We start from the raw sequence: 24,708 nt of genomic DNA, 5'->3' as shown, positions 1-24,708 counted from the left end.
TGGTGCAACTTGAGTTGCCTTGTTAACTCTCTCCGAGAATCTTTTGTAAATGAAGAAATTGCCTCTTATTTCCATAAATCAAATGAATCCACCAGATGAAATTAGTGATTAGAATGATTTAGATTCAAAAGAAAGAAGGGTTGTATGTCTATAACACTTCTACTGGACATCTCAAAACACTTAAAGCACTTTTGAAGAGTAATTATTTATGCAATGGAAGAAACATGGCAGCCAAGTTACAAACAGTGACGTGATAATGACCAGATCGTTGCTTTTGTGATGTTGACTGCGGAATAAATATCCACCAGGAATGATTCACCTGTTGTTCTTCAAACCAGTGCAATGAGATTTTTTTACATTCACCAGAGCAGGAAGATCGACTTTAGTTTAACATCTTATTCAAAAGGATTAAATTATTGTACTGAGCCTTGGCTTGTGTGTTCAAGCCTGAGAGTGTGATTTGAATCCAGAGACTAATATCTCAATAGCAAAGACATTATATACCGAAGCACATTTGACACACAGTAAACAGGGAATTGGAATTAACTGTTCCATTGATATTTTGTCACACAATACTTACAGATTAGAAATGCTAGTGTACATTATGAAATTATTGCACAGTTTTACAAACTTTATCAAGCTTTAATTTCATCAAATTAATTTTACAGCAGTAAGGTGCAATACAAACTATACATTTCCAGTTTGGTATCAGTGGTAGCACTGGCTTGATCAGGGTGATAGGGAGGAAACACTATCCAAAATGTCATAATATTTATTTTAGAAAATTCACATTTTTCATCTAAATCACTATGATCATGTTTGCACAATAATTGCATTTACAAAGTAAAAATACAAAGTATTTGAAATAACAGCGTATCCTCAAATGTGTTTGGCCAGTATCTACACCAAGCTGCCAGAATATCAGCTGGTCAAAATATCAGCAATGTACATCAGATATATTTTCCAGAAAGCAATTTATGATTTATTTCTGGCAATTCTCTAATTCTCTGTTTTATATTCACCAACACATATGGGGTGATTCGTGAGCATGCACTGTCTTCATAATGAAATCACATAGTCAACTTTCATTCACTATACTGCCTCGCCTTTTTGAAAGAGGCAGTCTCAAAATAATAAATTCTCAGCATTTTCTGCAGCACCTTTCCCTGTGCAGAATGTTGAAAGCAGCAATTTTTTCATTGCAATTGTCACAACAGTTTACTGAACTCTGCCACATTTGCTACCAGACTACATTCCATTAAAAAGACAACCCTGGTCGTACCTCGAGCTAATCTTGAATGGCCAATTATTTTGGCAGTGGTGAAGGGATGATGATGGCTATGTACTGTACCTCTAGAAAGGTTGTCTGTCAAGATTTAGCAGGTTTCAGAGTGTTGATTTTCTCCATTCAGCTGTCAGTTTGAATTTGGCACCTTCTATCACAACAACACAGGTAAGAGGGCAGGTTGATCATGCTATGAAGTCGAAGAATTGTCACAGAACAAAGCAAAAAATAAGATGAAGATTGGGCCATACATACATACATAATTAAGGCATAAGTGGAAGTGACAAACTTGGGGGAAAAAGTATAATTACAAGAATAATAGAATTATTAAGCATTTTACTCAGGGAATGCTGAATGAATAGAACAATTCAAACCAGTGAAAAAGATGGCAAATGACCATGAATCTACACTGTTAGGCCTTGGTAAATGCTTTCCATTTACAAATGAATTAAGTTTCATCAGAATCAATAAAATTGAGCATTTATTATGAATACATTAGAACGCACACCTACCAATTCAACTGTACCCAATACTCCAATCAATATTATAATAGCTATTTCCTTACTTCAAATATGAAAACATTAGACATGTCAAAAACCTAGTTCCTACTTTTTAAGAAACAGTAAATTGAAGTCCTTAATACACTTTTTCCCTGCAGTCAGCAAATTCCACTTACAGAAATTCTCACTTCAACTGGCTCAAAATCCAAAGCCTTTCTGGAGCAGGAATTGCCAATTTGAATATTCTAATCTCCATACATGTTTCCTAATAGAGCACTGAGTGAAAAAGCCATCTGATAACAGCTGGTGCCTAATACAGGACAGTTCAACAGACCACATGGGGAATAAGCAGAAACCTAATGGGGGAATACTGCAATGGTAAACCTGGCACTGAATCTGCTTCTTTGTTGTGGCCATAACAAGCACAGACTCCTTTTTTCCAATCATTGATGTGTGTTTCAGCATTTCAACCTCTTTATTTTCTGTTGACTGACTGAAATTGAAAGCTGTGAACAATGTCTGGCTTCATGGCAAGCAGGATTGTCAAGATAATATGTCATGCTCAACTGATATAGGTCCCACTGAGAGAACCTAGCTGCTAGAGTAAAAGCAACATTAATATTGAAATGGGGATCAGATACTTTGGATGCATCAAAGTCTACGCATTGCAATTTAAAGCCATTTTCTCTTTAAAATAAATCTAACTTAATGTAAAAATAGAATATGAAATAAAATAAATGGAGGAATGTAAATTAAACCACTTTAAGTCAAAAGGTGTAGACTACTAATTAGGAATGGAAAGTTTTTAATAAGTACATGGAAAGGGACCGAGAGGCTAATTTGAAATAACCCATGCTACAGGCCTACTAGCCTCCATAAGCCACAATAGTTGTGACTTTGTGCAATATTTTAAAACAAATGTTAAAAAGTTGGCAGCCTGTTTAGCATTTCTCCTCAATTTTATTTTCATCAACTGTCATCTATTTTGCACCATCGCAGAACATTAAAATCGATCCAAATGGTGCTTGGTCCAGCAGAAGCTTTAACCAACAAACAGTCCAAGCTGTACTAAGTTAGCAAACCTTTAGTGAGTTTCAGCCTATGCATCCATCTCCAATGAGATGCAACTGTTGGCAACTTCAGTCAAAACATGCCACAAGTAATCCATGTCAATGTAACAGGGCATATTGAATCAATCAAGACCATATTTTTCTAGTCTGTTAAAAAGTCTGCTTAAAAATTAAAAGAAAAAAAACAACTTTTAATTATGTGCACTATGTAAAATACAACATTGCCTGTTTATCCTGGCCACAAATCTCCAATGTCAGCTCCAGTCTATTTTTATCAATCATATTTTGTTTAAAGAAAACTATCTATAGGAGATCTTTCTGTAGGGACACAGTTTGGAATGATTTTGCTCAAATCAGTTCCTGGCAGGGCTGCTTCAACCTGTTAGACCATCTGCAGCCACACAAGATTACAGTACTGTGCTCACGCCTGCCTGTATGAGATAGCTTTGCTGGGAACGCTTCTGCCATCAGCAGCAGAGCTCACTGCGTTTGGATGATTGGGATTCAAACCTGTGGAAAACTTCAAACGGCTGCCTCCAAATCAAGGGCTTAAACCTTTATCTCTGCTTTGAACTATTTAAATAATGTGGCATGCAGCTGCTGGTCATCAGGAAGGATTATTTTCACCTCTTTCAAATTGCTATCAGCAGTTCAAATAAAGATCAGATCAAGAGAAATAATTGCCACATTCACACAACAAAGATTGAGCTTGGTCAGGAGGAGGGGCAGATGACAACTGCAGTCAGGCACCAAGGGTCGAGTGTCAACTGCAAGGACAGTGCCCCACAGCATGCTTGTAAAACCAGGGTTACACAGCAGCCCTGTTCAATGAGGAACAAAAATAGAAATTGCTGGAGGAGCTCAGCAGGCCCAGCAGCCTCAGTAGAGAGAAAGCAGAGTTAATGTTTCGGATCCTGTGAGTTTGTTTCATCAGTTATAGAGGGAGTGTGGCATAGGGAGACTAATAAAAGAGAATACTTCAAAGGAGGTATTCCAGCTGTCAAGAAAAATCATATGTTCCAGCCCTCCATTTTGCAACAATTTTTGTTCACTTTACAATTCATGTAGTTTCTGGGGAGGTGACAATCTGTTCCTGTCTGCTTACCCGTTGGGGAGTAGCCTGAAAGGATTCATGTGTGGGCTTTTCCACCTACACTTTTCACCACCTCCACAACAGCCTGTATTTATAGCACCTTTAGTTTAATAAAATGTCCTAGGAATTTTGTAAAGCAAATTGTAAGAAACAGACGAACTGGAGCGAGGTGAGAAAAGTTGCATCCGTGATGCTGCTTTTGCAAAATGGAGAACGATGTCAATGGAAAGTAAGCAAGGACACAACTGTTTCAGATGTCTGGTGACTTTCAGATGTCAGGTCTGATTTTCATTCTGTCCAACTGGAAGGGTTTTGAATTAGTTAAAATCAGTCCATAGTGTTTGCAGCCCCAGTCTTCCCACTCAATTCTTTCCCTGCTCTGAAACATGCTGCTTTTGATTGTGGAAGACATATCGCAAAGTCCAACCTGAGCTTTACTCTCCCTTTCTAGGCCACCTATTCTCAGCTTCAAAATCAGGTGATGTAAAAATGCTGGAGGGAAGATTCACATAGACTTAAAGCAAGATATAAGAAATCTAATGGGATAAACGGACTGGCAGCAATTGTTGAAGATGTCCCTGAGACGGGGAAGAAAGTAAGCAGCTCAAAAGTGATGCCATCATTTGCTATCTGATCCATTTCACAATGTGGGACATTAGAAAGTTTTACTTCTGATAGTAAGAATTGTAAGATAGTAAGGGGTGATGTTATGGCTCAGTAATTAACATTGCTGCCTCACAGTGCCAGGGACCTGGGTTCAATTCCACCCTTGGGCAACAGTCTGTGTGGAGTTTGCACATTCTCTCTGTGTCTACGTGAGTTTCCACCAGGTGCTCCAGTTTCCACCAAAAGTCCAAAGATGTACAGGTTAGGTGGATTGGCCATGCTAAATTGTCCATAGTGTCTGGGGATATGCAGGCAAGGTGGATTAGTAATTGGAAATGCAGGGTTATGGGGATAGGTATGGATAGGAGGTTAGTCCTGGGTGGGATGCTCTTTGGAGGGTCAGTGTGGACTCGCTGGGCCAAATGGCCTGCTTCCATCATGTAGGGAATCTGTGAATTAACACATGCAATATGTATTCAACGTCAGTATATACAGTATAAAACTGACTCAATGTAAAAGTGTACGTACAAATTGCTTTCTCAGTCAGCCTTTCAGTAAATGGCAGTGCAAGACTACAAATTATGTTTGATAATTTCACAAACCACACAGTGTAAGTGAAAATGTCTTAGAATGTGACGCCAGCCTCAGCAATGGGGTAATGTGCCCCTCAAATAATTTTTACCTGTAGCCTGTTGACTTCAACGTGCTGTACCTTTACATCTTTGGGAGCATAAAAAGAATCTGTGAGTGGCCAGCACCTTTTCCTCTGAGCTGCTGAGGGGTCTTGAATGCTCAATGACAATGAGGAGGTCACCAAATTGTTAGACAGTATATCGGAGAGAGCTCACTATTAGAGACGGAGGAGAGAAATAACCTCTTTCGAGAAATCTTTATTTCTTTTTCCTTGCAGTGTACAAGTGACACCTACAAGTTGAACATTAGTGGGATTTATACTGTACAGAAACAGGAATGTTTGTGGACAGCTACCTCTCATTCAGTAATATTGAATATGAGACTTTATCTCCTGCATTTTGTTATTATTACATCCCTAGAAAATGGACGCTGTCTGAGACACACTCCTTCATAGTTTTGGAATTTTCATGGTCTAGAATTCTAGAAATGGAGCCCAAACCAACTCAGAATTGTATTACTAGTTGGAATTCACCCTTGATTGTTGACAATCTTGAATTTAGTGTTCGAACTCCAGATCTCCTACTGGAGAAAATGCCTTCAGAAAACTAGTAATTATGTAAGGTATTGTTAACAAGACCTGTCAACTCCTGTTATCACTTGAAGTCTGCTGATCTTGAAATGCACATGAGTATAATTTGAGATCACTGAAGATGAAGGTCATTTAATGTTCCTGTAACAACAAAGAAGAGCTTTAGTCCGATGTGAGATGATTTAAATTTTGATCCTCTGTATCTTCTATTGAAGCTTTTTGATGTTCTCTTGAATCTTCAGCATCATTGTCCAACAGCTCATCATCTGAGAAGCTGATGTGCAGGCAGGTCTCATTGATTGATGGGGAAAAGGGTGGGGAGAAAGGTGCACTGGTTTCAGCCAGCTCCAGACCATCATAGTAGCTGGCACGACTGCTGAGTACGAAATCTACAAGAGGCATCATTGTCTGAGACTGGTTCTCACGACTTCCAGTTGTGGTGTTCAGAGTTCTGTTTTGCTCATTTGACTCTTTGCTGAGAATTAAAGTGGGAGCTGTGGCTCCTGAACGAAGGGCTGCAGATGGAAACTGGGTTGTTTGCTCCTCTGCAGACAATCCAACTTCCGATTCAAAGTCAGATGGTGCAAAAGTACAGGAGGAAACATCTGTAAAACTTGATGTGTCCAAAGACTGCAAAAGGCTGTTCCCAATCACTTGCTTGATGCATGGCGAGGTTGTCTCAGTAGACAGCAGCAACGACCTAGCTGAACGCTTCCTCATGACAGGTGGTGGTGGGTTTAGTCGTGGAATGGTCTGATTAAACCTTGAACAAACAAGAAAAGAAGCATTTCAAACTTGTCCACCTGCTCTTTCTGGTCAAACTTTGCTTATTCCTATGTCATTGTCTAACAGCCACAAAACTGCAGCCAACTGTCAGGCAGTTTCTCTGTATAGTCATTTATTTGAGGATAATATTTGTCAAGCAAAATAATCAGCTTGTCAGTTCAATCTCAATAGATTACTCCGAATAGATTACTGCTAATTACTCTGGCATGGTGGCTCAGTGGTTAGCACTACTGCCTCACAGCACCAGGGACCCTGGTTCAATTCCAGCCTAAGCTGTCTGTGTGGAGTTTGCACATTCTCCCCGTGTCTGTGTAGGTTTGCTCCGGTTTCCTCCCACAGTCCAAAGATGTGCCGGCCAGGTGAATTGGCCAGGCTAAATTGCCCATAGTGTTAGGTGCATCAGTCAGAGGGAAATGGGTCTGGGTGGGTTATCCTTCGGAGGGTCGGTGTGGACTTGTTGGGCAGAAGGGCCTGTTTCCACACTGTAGGGAATCTAATCTAATTGTCTGTAAATGGATCTTTATATCTGTGACCCTGTCCTTCAGTTGAAAGCTTTGTTGACTGGTAGAAATGATGATTGCCTGCAATTTAGCTAATTTTATAGCTTGGAGTGCAATATAAAGAGAACTATAAAACAAGTGCCCAGATAATGTCCACATTAGTTTATCCATTCAGGCTGGAGAGCGAATTACAATTTTGAAGAATTCTCAAATCCATCGCTACCATAAAAAAAGTTCAATTTAACAGGGAGTGGTAAAAAATGATGGAAGCAAAATGCAATCTACAAATCCACTTAATGAGATCAAATTGCTTTATTTTAGTACCACAGCAAAACAAAAGGAAAACTTTGTGAATGGAAAACATCCAAACAGCAGATTTTAACTTGGGCAGGGAAGGTTGTGCAGGCAGTGCCCACGATGGCATTAGCTTGAGGCTTGGACATGGCAAATGTTGAGCGTCAGGTGGAAAGGACTCCTGAACCAATCCAGTGGGAATGATGAGATGGCAGACACTTCCTCACAAGCAGGAATTATGCAATTAAAATGGGAATGGGGGAATACACTGACTTTCCACTTTCACCACTGGGCAGCATTCTAACTGGGCCTCTACGTGTAATCACGTAGATATTTAGCAAAATCACTTGGGAAGTAAGCTGTTCATTTTCTACCAGCACTGAGTCAATATCCCAGTAGTAAGACTATAAACTGGTGAAGTCTGAGTTATTCCAGGTGGGAAACATCCAATTACTCAGGTCGCTGCTCAGGTTTAAAATTGATCTGATGATTTACAATGCTGTTATGCCAATGGCAAAGATGCAAGCCTGTGGATGGGCAAAAGCTGTATTTATATATGGGTTTATTAACTGCATACTAATTGGAGGAATAATCTGGCAAAAACATTATGTGAAATGGTTGCAAACGTCTACAGCTCATGGAAATTAGGATGCAGTTTTTAAAAAAAGACAATTCAACATGTGCACCTCCAGTAGCAACTGGGGGTGGCACATTGACTCAGTGGTTAGCACTGCTGCCTCACAGTGCCAGGGACCTGGGTTTGATTCCTGCCTCCGACAACCGTCTATGTGGAGTTTGCACATTCTCCCTGTGTCTGTGTGGGTTTCCTCCTACAGTCCAAAGATATGCAGGTTAGGTGAATTGGCCGTGCTAAATTGCTCACACACACAGGGATGTGTAAGGTGTTTGTTAGGGGAATGGGTATGGGTGGAATGCTCTTCCAAGGGCCAGTTGTTGAACCAAATGGCTTGTTTCCACACTGTAGGCATTCTATAAGTAATTACAGAAGGAACAGTGCTGGACTTGCTCACTCAACTCTCATATGGCTTCACCCACGAGTCTCATTCAGCTTTTTCTCATTCTGTTACAAAGGTAAACCGCTGTAACATTCATCCAAAACAAAGCAGTTCTGCACAGTTTTACAGAGTCACAAATTGCTAGTAGTCCATGTCAAGTAGCGTAATGGTGGGTTGCATTGCTACCACATACCATCTCTCGACCACACCAGACTACAGACCACTGCTACAACAAGTTAATAGGACAGTCAATGTAACAGTTTGGATGGGGAATACCCAACTTTCAACTTCAAAGAAGTAATCTTAGAATGTTGTTGAATATCAAAGGATCTCAGAGCTACTGATAACATTGTCCCATAATATCATGTATTTAAATGGGAGGATTCCACAGTTGGATTATGGGAAAAATCAAAAAAGTATGAAGGAATTCACTGGAAACAATTCAATGGCAGAAACCATCACAAAAGTCTTTCAACAATTTTCTAAGCTTAGAAATTGAAAAGTACTGATTTGCACTTGACATACTCTGAAAATGGTGATGAACTTCGTCAAAAGGTTTTCCCAAAAACCATTGTACTTTTATTCAATTGGAAGCAAACAACTGGTAAATGCTGAAAGCGAGACAGTTTTCTCAGTGATGTTTGATGGATTGAAGAAGGCAAACTTCATTCCTAATGGAAAAGAGCACATCTTCTAAAGACATTCCACTCCCAGTCCAAATAGTCCTGCTAGAAAGTACACATTCCTGGACTTCAGATGCAACATCACTGATTGTGATATTTTCCCAGTCAATCAACAGAACGAGTTGTCAATAGATTAGACTCAAACGTGAGGAAACAGTTACCTGAGAGTTATTGAAGGAGATCAAATAGCAGATCAGTGAAGTGGGCAGAAAATTAGAGTGGGGAAATTTTTAGAAACCTCTTTACACTCTGCTGGACAGCTGAGTGCCTCTATCCAACTAAATCCCCCTAAAAAAAAGACATGGTTTCCTGATGATAAATCTAAACTGGTAGCATGTTTGAGATTTATGTTGTTCTCAGATTAGTAAGAACCAGAGGAAGTCACTTTTTTAAAAACTGTACTTCTATTCTGAGAATAGCCCATCCATGGCCGTTCAAGAGAACTTTGCATTTGATGCAAAATGTATTGAGAGCTCTTCCAAATGAGGCTTCTTTGAAGCTTGAATGGGTGCAGTTCATTATACAAACACACTTCATTTTCATGAAGTTGATGGACTGTATTCAGGATCACTCACGGATCCTCATCTCGAATGTAGTTTACCAATTACCATGATTAGATCTGTGATCTGAATCTCTGCACCAGATGCCTGGTTGTCAGAAGAAAAAATTCTTAACCAGTTCAGTGATGACAGCTGAACAATTCTGCATTCAGTTTTATGTGAGTTTAATTTTGTTAAAACCAAAAGAAACACGATGCTTTGTTAAGCAGATCAAAACAGATAAATATCACAGAGATGGCTCAGCACTGCTGAAATACAAGCCGATTTCAAGTCTTGATCAAATCAGGCCTGAAAGTGCATTAAAAGCAGATTTATCTGAATTCCCCAATAGCTCTATACACTGTGCCAGGTATGATGAGACTTAGTCTGTGCTGAATTGTCTGATCACAGTCAAGTTAGCAGCTACAATGGACATCAGCAGCTTGAGACAAGACCAGCAGAATGACTTTGCTTCCTAACCAATGTCTAATAGTCCTTATGTGTACACATTAATTTGAGACAAGGATGGGATCAAAAGAACAATTTAACAGGGAAGATTTCTGACTTGGGTGAAAGATACTGACTAGCATTTCTCTCAGTCATAGAACACTATCTCACTAACAGTTAGCACCTTAGACTTAATAAGGACGAAGTCACCGTCACAGAGGAGAAGAAATGAAATTAGATCAAACTTACAAAAACTTATGAAAGAGCTCGAACCTTGTCCCTGGTGGAACCAGGTAAGGTAGGCTCCTGACATGATAGCTGGATATGAGGGTTAATATTGTTGATGAAGGACTCAGGGAAGGAGGAGGGGTGAAGAAAATGTTGAAAAGGCATAGAAATCAAATAGGTGGTACATTCAGATGATAGAATATACACTTAAAATATTGGATAGCAATCCAAAAATGAGAAAACTGACAAAAATGTAGCAATTGAAATTTTAGGTGTGGCATTTTTTAAGGAGACAGTTGTAGATTGTTTATTCCATGGATTGTCTTTCCTTTCTTCTTGTCACGAGGCAGACAAAATCAACACACAGGAAAGGAAAATGATTTTCTCCTGGGTTGACAGTGTGTGTGACCCCAGCCCGCATTTCTCAGTGAAAGATACATGGCGACTGGGATATTAAAACACCGGGAATGTTCCACACCCTGCTTGCTCGCTCACTGAGAGAGGGAAAACAGGCAGTGAGGTAAGATTGTAGGATTGTGGGGTACATAGATCAGAAAGAGCAATCAGGAAGAGGTAACTTTACCTTCCATTCTTTGCTTCCAGGCTTATGTCTTGCAGTTTAAAGTCAGCAGCAATTTCTACTGTGGCAGGAGATTTTTCATTGCCCTCTGAGCCTTCAGTCCTTCTACATGCCTCTTTCTTCCCAGTCATTGTCTGGCAGTTACTATTTTCCAGTGTTGGCTCTTGGTCCTCTTTACTCAAATTCATGAGATTAGTGAATGACTGACTGTTGTCATGGTCAGCCCATGTGCTTGGCCTACCAGAAACAATCGGAACACTTCCTGGGGTTGAGGTGGAAGGCTCATTCATTATCAGATTGTGGTGGTGAAGAGTCAATGACGAAATTTGTTCGGAAATGGAGCTCATACTTGGGTCAGCTGAGGAAATAACAAAAGAAAAACATTATTTAGTGAATTATAGGTTTCCACCTCCTCAAGGTTAGAATCCATTTATAGTAACCCACCTTTTGCACAGGCTTAGAGTCATTTTATATAGAAATAATTCTCAAATGTTGCAACTAATTATCACCATTTTTCACTGATATTAGAGAGTAGTATGTTTGGAATTTGTAAAGTGATGATTCTAATCAGTGTTTTATATCACACCAGAGGCAAATGCTAGAAATGCCGACTCTACATTTGACATAGTGCAAAGGTTTATTGTAATGTGTCGACTCGTCAGATATTCCTATATCCCACAACTACAGCTAGAGGATACATTAACAACTGAAGTGACCTCATCCCTGGACTTCAGGCTTTTATAAAATTAGCATCTGCTGTCTTCACCAATCAGCTTCGGGGAAGTGGGTTGCCAATTTAGGTACATAGTTCTTCAACATTTCTAATTAACTGAGAGTGACTGGGTTTCCTTGGGGAAAAACCAACAGTTAGACCCGGAGAGGTGCTGCTCATTCTTTAAAACTTAAGCAGCACTTAAGAAAGACTGTAATTTTGAACTTCCAGCTCTATTTCTTTATTTTCAACTTAAAACTAAGAAAGTCTGCAATGTGTAACTTTAACCTTATTTCGTATACTATAATTACTGCAATATTTGACTTTTAACTTTGTTCTTTCTTTCTAACTCATTTTTATGATTCTGTATCGAGATGCTTGGACCTCGGATGGTGCCTTGAGTGGTGACATGGAACTTTCACTGCTGCTTGGGAGGAGATTGGTAGCCTGAGGAACAGATCAAAATTGGAGTTGTTTAGGCAGTGTGGGATGCTGGGAAATCAGGGAGGTCAGAGGCCTCATCAAGGTGACCTTGGAAGGGATAGCTTGGAAAGAGGGAGTTGCCTGGTCAGTACCCAGAGCAGCCAATCAGGTGCAGACCATCCCTGTTGGCAAGCTAATCAGCCAATGACTGATGCCAGAATCTTCGAGATCTACAGCACATTGGTCGATACTAGTCAATAATAACTATTCTAATCCCATTTTCCAGTTCTTAGCCCATTGTCTCGTATGCCTTGGCATCACAAGTACACACCTAAATACTTCTTAAATGTTATAAAAGTTTCTGCCTCGTCTGAACAACAGCAATTATTCGCCCATCAAGACACAGCAGAATCAGTGATGCCTCTGTTATCATTCTTGCCCATGATGAGACCTGGAGAACTCTGGTGAAAACTGCTCAAGCTTATTCTACTCAGTGAGTTTGACTTGGCTGCAAATTTTTTTTGATTTTTGATTTTAGATTACTTACAGTGTGGAAACAGGCCCTTCGGCCCAACAAGTCCACACTGACCCGCAGAAGCGCACCCACCCAGACCCATTCCCCTATGTTTACCCCTGCACCTAACACCACGGGCAATTTAGCATGGCCAATTCACCTAACCTGCACATTTTTGGATTATGGGAGGAAACCCACGCAGACACGGGGAGAACGTGCAAACTCCACACAGTCAGTCGCCTGAGGCGGGAACTGAACCCGGGTCTCTGGCGCTGTGCCACCCATAACAGCAATGCCCGAACAGGGACTTGAACCCTGGACCCTCAGATTAAAAGTCTGATGTTCTACCGACTGAGCTATCTGGGCTCTGAACTTATTTATTTTATTGTCGCATATACTCGAGTACAAAAGTACAGGAGTACAGTGAAAATTCCATGTCACCACACAAGGCACCATCCTAGGTCCAAGCACCTCGATACAGAATCATAAGAATGAGTTAGAAAGAAAGAACAAAGTTAAAAGTCAAATATTGCAATAATTATAGTATACGAAATAAGGTTAAAGTTACACATTGCAGACTTTCTTAGTTTTAAGTTGAAAATAAAGAAATAGAGCTGGAATTTCAAAGATTACAGTCTTTCTTAAGTGCTTAACCCTGCTGGGAGCGTACTCAAGACTGGAAATCCACACTGACGCCATACTGGGTCTGTGTTGAGTCTGAGGCTGGCAGTCAGAGGGCAGACGTCCATGACCAAGAGAACAAAGAAGAGAAGCAGGAACCATCATGCCCCATCACCCCCAACTGTGTCCCTGCTGAAGTCTGCTCCACACTGCAATCTGGCAGAAAATGACTCATTTCTTCTCTCACTCTCTCGAGATGTCTGGAGTCCACTCCCTGATGCAGACTGGCTACAAATGGATCATTCCTCGACAGGTGTGACAGAGAGTGTGCGTGTGTAAGGGAGTTGAAGCAGTGTGAGAGAGAATGAGAATAAGAGTGATAGAGTCATACGGCATGGAAACAGACCCTTCAGTCCAACTAGTCCACATCGACCATATTTCCAAACTAAACTAGTCCATTTGCCTGTATTTAGCCCTTATATTTCCAAAGATTTCCTATTCACATACTTTTCCAAATGTCTTTTAAACTTATAACTTGAAGTCATTATATTTATATGGTGAGTACGGTTGAGTTTCTAGTCAATGGTAACCCCAAGGATGTTTATATCGGGGATCAGTGGTGGTAACCATTGAATGTCAAGGGACAGTGGGTAGATTGTCTCTGATTGGAGATGAGCATGGCCTGGCATTTGTGTGGAGCAAATGTCACTTGCCACTTGTCAGCCCAAGCCTGGACACTATCCAGATCTTGTTAGATTTAAACATGGAGTGTTTTGGTATCTGAGAAGTCATGAATGGTGCTGAACATTGTGCAATCATTGGCGAACATTCCCACTTCTGACCTTATGATGAAGGAAGATCATTAATGAAGCAGCTAATGATGGTTGGGCCTAGGACACTACCCTGAGGAACTCCTACAGAGACGTCCTGGAGCTGAGAACTCTGACCTCCAGCAACCACAACCATCTTCCTTTGCACCAGGTACGAGTCCAAGCATTTCAAGAATTTGAGAATTCAACATCACTGGTTAGAATACAATACTCCTGGGTCATAAAAGTCATCATATAAATGCAAGTCTTCCATTTTCTATAAAGTTGGACAACATGGCCTTGTTGAGCCTCTGGAGTACTCCTTACCTGTCTGCTGTGCACACATTCTGTTCTCAAAATCCTTCAACTGCTTGACCAAGAGGGAGACGTGTTGTAGGAGATCTCTGTTCTGTAGGATGAGCTGGTGAACACGGGCCTGCGACTCGATTCTAGCTGCTGTCTCAGCTGACAATTGATCTTTCAGCAGATGCACCTGGCACAACAAAGAACTAAATCTGTCATTCATGAACAAGTGGAGGTTTGTACCCAGTGAGGTGCATCCTCCATTCTACACCCACACCCATTGAGATTGATGATAAAATAAATAAGCTCACAGCTCAGTGAACAGCTTCAGGCAACTGCTGAACGATACCTTCAGATTTCAAACATGTATGCTTACGTCTGTTTGACAATACCTAGATTGTGCTGTTGTGATACAACAAAGCAACTAATCACAGGTGATATTCATGGCTGAATAAAGACACTGTTGCTTGGTAAACACTGTCAACGTTTTCTCTGCATAATGTTGAATAGCAGTAATGATCTATGTTTACTCTCTCAGACAGTCAGGCCTTTTCCAACAATAATCCCAATTTATTCCTGTTTGGCCCTGATAGTATGAACAAGTGGAGGTTTGTACCCAGTGAGGTGCATCCTCCATTCTACACCCACACCCATTGAGATTGATGATAAAATAAATAAGCTCACAGCTCAGTGAACAGCTTCAGGCAACTGCTGAACGATACCTTCAGATTTCAAACATGTATGCTTACGTCTGTTCATTCCTGAAGAAGGGCTTATGCCCGAAACGTCGATTCTCCTGTTCCCTGGATGCTGCCTGACCTGCTGCGCTTTTCCAGCAACACATTTCCAGCCCTGATAGTATGAACTTAATTCCATTCTTGCAGACTACCTTATTTAGAAAGTCCAATGCAGCAAACATCAATCAAGCAGCTAATTGGCTAAAGTGACAAATCCCTGTAGAGATCAATAATTTTAAGAAATAAATCTGAATTTTCAGTGAAATGACAAGAATCCAACTTCAAGGAGTTTTACTGTAATAAAGAAAACTCATTATTTAATGCATGAAACTTCAATTCCACACAACTTGAAACGTTTCCTCATAAAACTTATAAAACCATCAAAAATCACTTGTCCCCCTCCGCAAAACCCACGTGCTTATATTTCACACTGTTCTTTCAGTGAACACCAACTCTCCCACATATAGTCAAAAGCTGTTTTCCAAATCCCAGTTAACTGCTCCTTTTATGTTTCTCCAGTCTTGCAACTGTAAACTCAGGACCGACTGTCACATTGAGGGTTACCCTAGAGATTCTTCCCTCTAGTTAAAGCTACGTCAACGTTTCAGTCTTCTTTAATCCTCACAAAGTTAGTTTCTTCAATCTGAACCTGAGCTCCCACCTGCCTTCTCTGTGGTGAATAATAAAGTCAGCATTTTCTCTGCTTCAGGTGGGATTGACTACCTCGATCACTCTGATTGCTGTCTCTGTCATTCTTGCTGACCTGTGAAATTCAGGGTTATCTTAAGAAACACACAACTTGATATCACAATAGTTTTCTATTGATTTTACCATCCTAAAATCCATTTGAATGCAATGTGAATCACGTGGATTCAGGTACAAATGATATTTAGGTATTCTCTAGATCTCAACTCAATTCTATCTAGGAACAATAATGGCTTAAAATATAACAGTTTATAAAAACCTGATATTCCAACCAGGTCGCTGAGTGATTCAGTCTATCTACACCCAGCATCAACTGACCTGTTTTTGCCGGATATTCCAATGGCCTGATGGCTGGTTCTGTGGGTGGGATATGCACACAGGGATCCTGTGAAACTCCCATCATAGCAAATCCTTAAAGAATTGCCTTGAAAATTGAAGATTCCACTGGACAATTCTCTATGCCCTAACCCTCAAAGTATCCTGTTAAATTGGCAAATTCAGAGGTGCCTCCTACAGTTAAGTAAGTAATTCCGCAGGAAAAGTTAGACTATTAAATACATAGTCCAACACCTGAGTAACTATTCATACTGAACAATAGCTGCCCCCAACACAAGCTTAACTCAACCCTCCAACTACACCCCCTCCAGATTTCTCAGAACCTTACATGATTCCCCTCCCTCACTGCTGGACCTCCAATCAGACCAGGGACCCCTTTCTCCTCTTCTGCCAACCACATTCAACTCCACCCAGACCAGATATCTCACACTCATCCTGACCAACCCTAATCACTCCATCATTTTCCTGGCCCTATTGCCATCTGGTGGCCTGGCAATTTGGTAGCTGTAACCCTATCTCCTACCCTTCTGGCATCCCGCTCACCTGGCATCTCCCCCGACCCACCTGACACTGTAACCTATCCTTTACCTACTTGGCACTCTTTTTATCTTGCACCCTAAACTCCCAGACACTCACAGCTACTTTATTTATCCTTTCACAGTAACAGTCAAAGTGGTTGTGTGTGATGCTGGCCCTTTAACTTGCAGAAGAAGGGGTACGCTTTGCCTTCCCGTGACTGTAGTGCCCATGAGGAGGGAAGTACAGCTCCAAATTTCTGAAGGAGTCCTAACATCACAAATGCGTGATCTTTTATTTTGCATAAAAGGAGTGGAGTGGCAATATCCAGGCAGAAAAATCCAGCTCAATGTGTACAATTGTGAACACCTTGTACTTCCATCCCACAATCACAACGTGGGCCCATTTTTAACCTTTAAAAAGCAAGCCACCTCAGCTCATTGGCAGGCAGGACACAATCACCTCCAACCATGCCCAACCTTCAATTCATTATTTTCCCTTAAAGATTAGATTCCCTACAGTGCGGAAACAGGCCCTTCGGCCCAACAAGTCCACACCAACCCTCCGAAGAGTAACCCACCCAGACCCATTTCCCTCAGACTAATGCACCTAACACTATGGGCAATTTAGCATGGCCAATTCACCTGACCTGCACATCTTTGGACTGTGGGAGGAAACCGGAGGAAACCCACGCAGACACAGGGAGAATGTGCAAACTCCACACAGACAGTCACCCGAGGCTGGAATCGAACCTGGGACCCTGGTGCTGTGAGGCAGCAGTGCTAACCACTGAGCCACCATGCCAGCCCTGAACCAAAATATTACAATCTTGTAAATTTTGTTTTGGGACATTAATATCTGTTCTATAAAGTGAAATGGGTAGAGCAACATCATATGAACAGATGAAGTATTCAATAATGATTTGATTTATTACAGTCACATGTACCGAGGTACAGTGAAAAGTGTTGTCTTACACACTTTACAGTCATATTGTGCTATACAAGTGCATCAGGGGAACTGAACAGAGTGCAGGATACACTGTTACAGCAACATTATCAATGGGTTAAGATAACAGCATTAAACATGAAATTAAAATCCATCTCAAATGTGAGTGACATCAGCTCCCTCCTAGACGTTTTATTGCATTGCAAAGTAACCATTACCTCAGATTATTGTTTCTCACTGTTGGTGATTTTGTAAGGACTCCACTATAATGTGATCACAGACGTCTAGCTGAGCTAATTTTAAACATTACAATAAGAATTTGGACAGACTCCCTATCACACAGCCAAAAACGTCAGTCTGCTCCATGGAGAATAGTCAATGGCTGATTAAAATGGCTGCAACTGCAATTTCTCTGTGACCTCTAGCTCATTACTGAGAGGAACATATTGATGAGGACTTTTAGTAGATTTAGCTGGGAAAATTAAAATGCTGTCCCTCACTCTATTAATGTCACCATGAAGCTCATTTCTATAAATCTTTCTTGTTGTTTCTTTCAAGCTTCAAGTAGACCATTTCTCTCCTCTCTAGATACTCTGCCAAGTTTCTAGTTTATTTTACCATCTCCATCTCAGTTTCTCTTTATTCTTCCATGGGACATGGGTATTGCCAACTAGGCTAGCAGCATTTGTTGTCCATTCCTGAATTTCCCTTGATCTGAGGGGCTTTTGGGGTTTTTGAAAAGTTAGTTAAGAGTCAATCACATTGCTGTGGACATGCAGTCACAAGTAAAGATGGCAGATTTCCTGCCCTAGATGGCATTAGTGAACCAGATGAGCTTTAAGACAACTAATGATAGTTTCTGCCATTTCAGAAACCAGCCTTCAATTCCAAATTATATATATTGACTTTAAATTCCACCAGCGTCTATGGTCGAATCAGCTAAGCCTCTGGATTATAAATTCAGCAATATTCCCACTTTGCCAGAATTTCAATCCTTCCAAATATCAACACTACTTGGATTATTGGAAGCTCCTCTGATGCTCAACTCCAGCCTAGGTGGAGTATTGGATGATCATCCTTGTCCTTTAAATCATGTTTCTCAGCTGAACAAGGAAATCTGTCCCGCTCTGCTCTATATTACTAAATTGTGCATTTTTACATGTTCCACTTAACAGGGCGAGGGCCTGATAAGTGAGTGATGGAGAAAATAGTGACCAGGAGAAGGTGTGGAGGTGTGGGGAGGTGGGTGGAGGTTAGTTTGGAACTGTATAAAACATTGGTTAGACCACAGCAGTGTGCAGTTCTGGAATCCACATTATAGGAGGGAAGTGATTGTACCAGAGAGAGTGCAGAGGAAATTGACCAGAACATTGCCTGGACTGGAGAGTTTTCGTTATGAAGAAGATTGGATAGACTGAGGTTATTTTCCTTAGAGGAGAGGAGACAGATTTAATGTAATACATGATGGCAAATTGACTAACAGTTCAGGACAAATTGCATTCCATCATAATAACACTCATCAAGCAGCTATGAGGAGGGAGGTGAAAGATGACAACAGTTTAATTTGATTGAGATATAAAATGATGAGGACCGTAGACAAGGTATACAGGAGAAACCTTTCCTCTTTATGGAAGGATGAATAACCAGGAGGCACACATCTGAGGTAAAGGGTAGGGGGGGTTACAGGGCATGTGAGGAGCAATTTCTTTTCATCCAGAGGGTGGTGAGAATTTGGAACTCACTGCCTGTAAGGGTGGTGAAGTACGAAACCCTCATCACATTTAAGAAGTATTTAGATGTGCACTTGCAATGCCAACGTATACAAGGCCATATACTGGAAAATAGGATTAGAATGGTTAGGTGGTTATTTTGGACTGGCAGAGATTCAATGGGCCAAAGGGTTTTTTTTTCTGTGCTGTAGATCTCTACAATTCAATAATCAAAGGATTCTGGGTAATCCAAGATGGGGGACGGGAAAGATTTATGGCTGTAAAAGCTGCTCCTTTTTTGAGGCATTTTAGGTGCTGGAGGCTATTTCCTCGAATTCCAGGAGCAGCAATTACGGTTTCATATGCTGTTGCATTGCTTTGGAACTTTGGAAAAGAAAAGTCAAAACAACAGCAGTTTTAAAAGGGAGAAGAACAGACAAAGGAAGCACATGGTGAGGTCATTGCAGGAGAGAGAGAGAGAGAACCTGCACAGTTACTGCCTTTGCTGTTTCAATTCATGGACATCGGAGTGCATCTGGGAAAATTAACAAACAGTGAAATTCACAAGTGATCTTGGAGAAACTGGTGGGCAAAGTTCACAGCACAGAATCAGATAAGTTAATCATTGTTTTAAATGTGGCCTACAGAGAATCTGCAGTAGTGAGTAGAGTGGGTTCTTTCTTGATTATATGTTTTTGGAGATATGTCTCTTGATTAAACTTAAAATATAAGCCATAACTATTAATTTAACCTGGGGCGGTATTTGTAGAGGAATAAGACGGTGTTAATTTCTGGATCTGTAGATTGTGAAGGAGCAAAAATGGCCTTTAATAGAGTGATAAGTTCTTCTTGGCAGATGTGGGAGCTTAAAGAGAGTTTAAGGGTTACTGCGGGTTATATCTGCCATAAATGCTGTTGGCTGCGAATCTTATCAGATCGAATGGATCAGTTGGAGAGACAGTTAGAAGCAATGAGGAATTTGCAACAGCAACAGTATGTGATGGATGGCAGTTATAGGAAGAGGGGGAAGTCTCAGATACAGTCACATAGATGGGTTAATTCTAGGAAAGGTAAGAGAGGTAGGCAGCTAGTGCAGGAGTCTTTTGTGGATATACCCATTTCAAACAGGTATGCTGTTTTGGAAAATGTAGGGGGTGATGGGTTCTCAGGGGAACATAGTACGAACATCCAAGTTTCTGGTATTGAGACTGGCTCTAATGCAACGAGGGATATGTTGGGTTCCAAGAGATCAATTAGAGGATTCTCTCATCCGAGATATAGACAGACGTTTCTGTGGCCAGCAGCGAAAAAGCAGAATGGTGTGTTGCTTCCCTGATGCCAGGATCAAGGATGTCTCAGAGAGGGTGCAGAATGTTCTACAGGGGAGAGGGGCCAGCAAGAGGTCATTGTCCACATTGGAGCCAACAACCTAGGAAAGGAAAAGGTTGAGATTCTGAAGGGAGATTACAGAGAGTTAGGCAGAAATTTGAAAAGAAGATCCTCGAGAGTAGTAATATCTGGATTACTCCTGGTGCTACGAGCTAGTGAGGGCAGGAATAGGAGGATACAGCAGATGAATGCATGGCTGAGGAGCTGGTGTATGGGAGAAGGATTCACATTTTTGGATCATTAGGGAATGCTGGATGACTAAAGAAATTGAGGGTTTGATTAAGAAAAAGAAGGAAGCATATGTAAGGTAATAAACAGGATAGATCAAGTGGATCCTTAGAGTATAAAGGAAGTAGAAGGAAACTTAAGAGGGAAATCAGGAGGGCAAAAAAGGGGACATGAGATAGCTTTGGCAAACAGAATTAAGGAGAATCCAAAGAGTTTTTACAAATACATTAGGACAAAAGGGTAACTAGGGAGAGAATAGGACCCTTCAAGGATCAGCAAGGTGGCCTTTGTGTGGAGACGCAGAAAATGGGGGAGATACTAAACGAGTATTTTGCATCAGTATTTACTGTGGAAAAGGACATGGAAGATATAGACTGTAGGGAAATAGATGGTGACATCTTACAAAATGTCCATATTACAGAGGAGGAAGTGCTGGATGTCTTGAAACGCATAAAGGTGGATAAATCCCCAGGACCTGATCAGGTGTACCCTAGAGCTCTGTGGGAAGCTAGAGAAGTGATTGCTGGGCCTCTTGCTGAGATATTTGTATCATCGATAGTCACAGCTAAGGTGCCGGAAGACTGGAGGTTGGCTAACGTGGTGCCACTGTTTAAGAAGGGTGGTGAGGACAAGCCAGGGAACTATAGACCAGTGAGCCTGACATTGATGGTGGGCAAGTTGTTGGAGGGAATCCTGAGGGACAGGATGTACATGTATTTGGAAAGGCAAGGACTGATTAGAGATAGCCAATATGGCTTTGTGCGTGGGAAATCATGTCTCACAAACTTGATTGAGGTTTTTGAGGAACTAACGAAGAGGATTGGATGAGGGCAGAGCGATAGATGTGATCTATATGGACTTCAGTAAGGCGTTCGAAAAGGTTCCCCATGGTAGACTGATTAGCAAGGTTAGATCTCACGGAATACAGGGAGAACTAGCCATTTGGATACAGAACTGGCTCAAAGGTAGAAGACAGAGGGTAGTGGTGGAGGGTTGTTTTTCAGACTGGAGGCCTGTGACCAGTGGAGTGCCACAAGGATCGGTCAGGGTCCTCTATTTTTTGTCATTTACATAAATGATTTGGATGCGAGCATAAGAGGTACAGTTAGTAAGTTTGCAGATGACACCAATATTAGAGGTGTAGTGGACAGCGAAGAGGGTTACCTCAGATTACAACAGGATCTTGACCAGATGGGCCAATGGGCTGAGAAGTGGCAGATGGAGTTTAATTCAGATAAATGCGAGGTGCTGCATTTTGGGAAAGTAAATCTTAGCAAGACTTATACACTTAATGGTAAGGTCCTAGGGAGTGTTGCTGAACAAAGAGACCTTGGAGTGCAGGATCATAGCTCCTTGAAAGTGGAGTTGCAGGTAGATAGGATAGTGAAGAAGGTGTTTGGTATGCTTTCCTTTATTGGTCAGAGTATTGAGTACAGGAGTTGGGATGTCATGTTGCGGCTGTACAGGACACTGGTTAGGCCACTTGTTGGAATATTGTGTGCAATTCTGGTCTCCTTCCTATCGGAAAGATGTTGTGAAACTTGAAAGGGTTCAGCAAAGATTGACAAGGATGTTGCCAGGGTTGGAGGATTTGAGCTATAGGGAGAGGCTGAACAGGCTGGGGCTGTTTTCCCTGGAGCTTTGGAGGCTGAGGGGTGACCTTATAGAGGTTTACAAAATTATGAGGGGCATGGATAGGGTAAACAGGCAAAATATTTTCCCTGGGGTCAGGGAGTCCAGAACTGGAGGGCATAGGTTTAGGGTGAGAGGGGAAAGATATAAAAGAGACCTGCCAGAGGAAGTGGTGGATGCTGGGACAATTGTAACATTTAAGAGGCATTTGGATGGGTATATGGATAGGAAGGGTTTGGAGGGATATGGGCTGGGTACTGGCAGGTGGGACTAGATTGGGTTGAGATATCTGATCGGCATGGACGGGTTGGGCTGAAGTGTCTGTTTCCATGCTGTACATCTCTATGACTCTATGAATCTAACTGTAAGGAAGAGAATGACGAGATGCAATAATGGAAAAAATGGGGAGGGCTGGTGGTGGGAAGAAAAACAATTATTTTAGCAAACAAGGGAAATTATACTTATGATCCTAACCTAAAACAAATAAAGTGGTTGAACGTGCCAGTTCATAATCCACAGAAAAAACAATGAGGACTATCAGATTCTGTGGCTCTCGCCCTGCCCTAACACAGAACCCAATGGTTTGTAATGACTGCAGATTTATTGTTTCACAAACCCAGCTAAATTGTTGGATGCTTTGCATCACTGGACTTGTGGAATTGCTTTTAATTGTAAAATTATTCAGGTATGACAAACCACCCATTTTTAAAGGAAAAAGGCACATGAATCAGGTCCATGTAAACCTTGTACATTTCTGACACTGCAAGAACTTCAGCAAAACTTTGCTGACAGTTGCAGGGGTTTGAATCCTATCCTCATAACCCAGTGAAATGAACATCGGAGAGGGTATGGCATAGGGTCAGGCAACAGCACCACCTCATGGTGATGTTGTACTAGCACACACCTGCAAAAAAAATACGCAGCACATCTGCATTACTCACTCAACAGCAGGTTAAAGTCTAACAGGTTTATTTGGAAGTACTATCTTATGGAGCACTGCTGCTTCCTCAGGTACCTTCATCCGGATAACTTTCTCCATCCCAGTCCAATACCGGCACCTCCACATTATACATTACTCACTGCAGTGATTGAGCAAACAGGAGCCACAATGAATGGGAGGCTGGATTTTATTGATCTTTTGGTAACTGATCTTCATTTCAGAGTTTTGATGTTGAACTTGTCAATTGATCCCAAATCCAACTTTAAATATGGGAAGGAAGAATTAAAGCTAAAAAGAGGAGTTTAGCAGCACAACAGATTCTCAGGTGTATTTGATCTTTGTTAGGAACAGGTTATCGCAAAAGAACAATCTTTCTGTGTTTACTTGGATCAGATCAAATCAATATAATTGTTCTTTTCATTGTATAAATGTGCAGTGAAAGTACAAAAGAATGAGGGGATCTTAAAGAAACATATAAAATTATGAAGGGAATAGATAAGATGGATGTAGAGAGAATGTTTCCACTCGGGAAGGTGAAACTAGGACAAGAGGGCATAGCCTCAAAATTAGAGGGAGCAGATTTAGAAGGAATGTCTTCACCCAGAGGGTTATGAATCTGGAATTCCCTGCCCAGTGAAGTAGTTTACACTACTTCAGTAAATGTTTTTAAGGCTAAGATAGTTTTTTTTTGAACAGTAAATGAACTAAGGGATACGGTGAAAGGACAGGTAAGTGGAGCTGAGGCCACAAAAAGATCAGCCATGACCTTATTGAATGGTGGAGCAAGCTCGAAGGGCTAGACAGCCTACTCCTGCTCCTAGTTCTTATATATGTACTGCTGCTCATTTATAAACTTAGATACCCGAAACATTAACATTGCTCTCTCTCCACAGATACTGCTGGACATGCTGACTTTTTCCAATAAATTAGTTTCTGATTTCCAACATCTGCAGTTCTTTGAGTTTTATGAAGAATTGAGGTTGGGCTGTTTCCTCTCTTAAAGAGAAAGATGAGGAATAACCTAACAGAGGCCTTTAAAATGATGAAAGGTTAATAGTGTAAATGTAGGGTGCAAGCATTGTTCACCTAAAGTAATCACTAATGAGTGATCAGAATGTAGACCTTGCTACCACATGGAACATAGAAATGAAGAGCTTGAATTAATTTAAGCAGAAAGTGAATAACTACACGAAGAACATAAGCTTATAAGGCAATCTTGATAATTAGATGATGTGGTGCCAGATGAATTTCATGTGACATACAAACATTGGCATGGGCCAGTCATAACAAATGACCTGTTTATGTGCTATAAATGTGATGTATCTCTGTTAACCCTGAAG

General features: G+C 41.1%; 1 protein-coding gene and 1 non-coding gene across 3 annotated transcripts in view; both read right to left on the bottom strand.

Annotated features, from left to right (window-relative positions):
• Positions 1 to 270: 270 nt before the first annotated feature.
• LOC122564874 (carboxyl-terminal PDZ ligand of neuronal nitric oxide synthase protein) overlaps positions 271 to 24,708 on the bottom strand; it is a 133,147-nt gene continuing 108,709 nt past the window's right edge. For both annotated transcript variants that reach the window (XM_043720255.2, XM_087998396.1), the window contains 3 exons: positions 14,256 to 14,421; positions 10,853 to 11,207; positions 271 to 6,539 (listed from right to left, as the gene is read on the bottom strand). In XM_043720255.2, coding sequence (XP_043576190.2) covers positions 5,939 to 6,539; positions 10,853 to 11,207; positions 14,256 to 14,421 — 1,122 coding nt within the window. In that variant the 3' untranslated portion in view covers positions 271 to 5,938. The remainder of the gene's footprint in view (positions 6,540 to 10,852; positions 11,208 to 14,255; positions 14,422 to 24,708) is intronic.
• On the bottom strand, positions 12,792 to 12,864 carry trnak-uuu (transfer RNA lysine (anticodon UUU)). Its single transcript has one exon. It is a non-coding gene; the product is annotated as a tRNA-Lys (tRNA).

The sequence above is a fragment of the Chiloscyllium plagiosum genome, unplaced genomic scaffold, assembly GCF_037043375.1.
Source record: "Chiloscyllium plagiosum isolate Xiang-an unplaced genomic scaffold, Cpla_swu_hap1 HiC_scaffold_21, whole genome shotgun sequence".
Classification (NCBI taxonomy): Eukaryota; Metazoa; Chordata; class Chondrichthyes; order Orectolobiformes; family Hemiscylliidae; genus Chiloscyllium; species Chiloscyllium plagiosum.
Note: the sequence above shows the minus strand (reverse complement) of the source record. Positions and strands in the feature narration are given on the sequence as shown.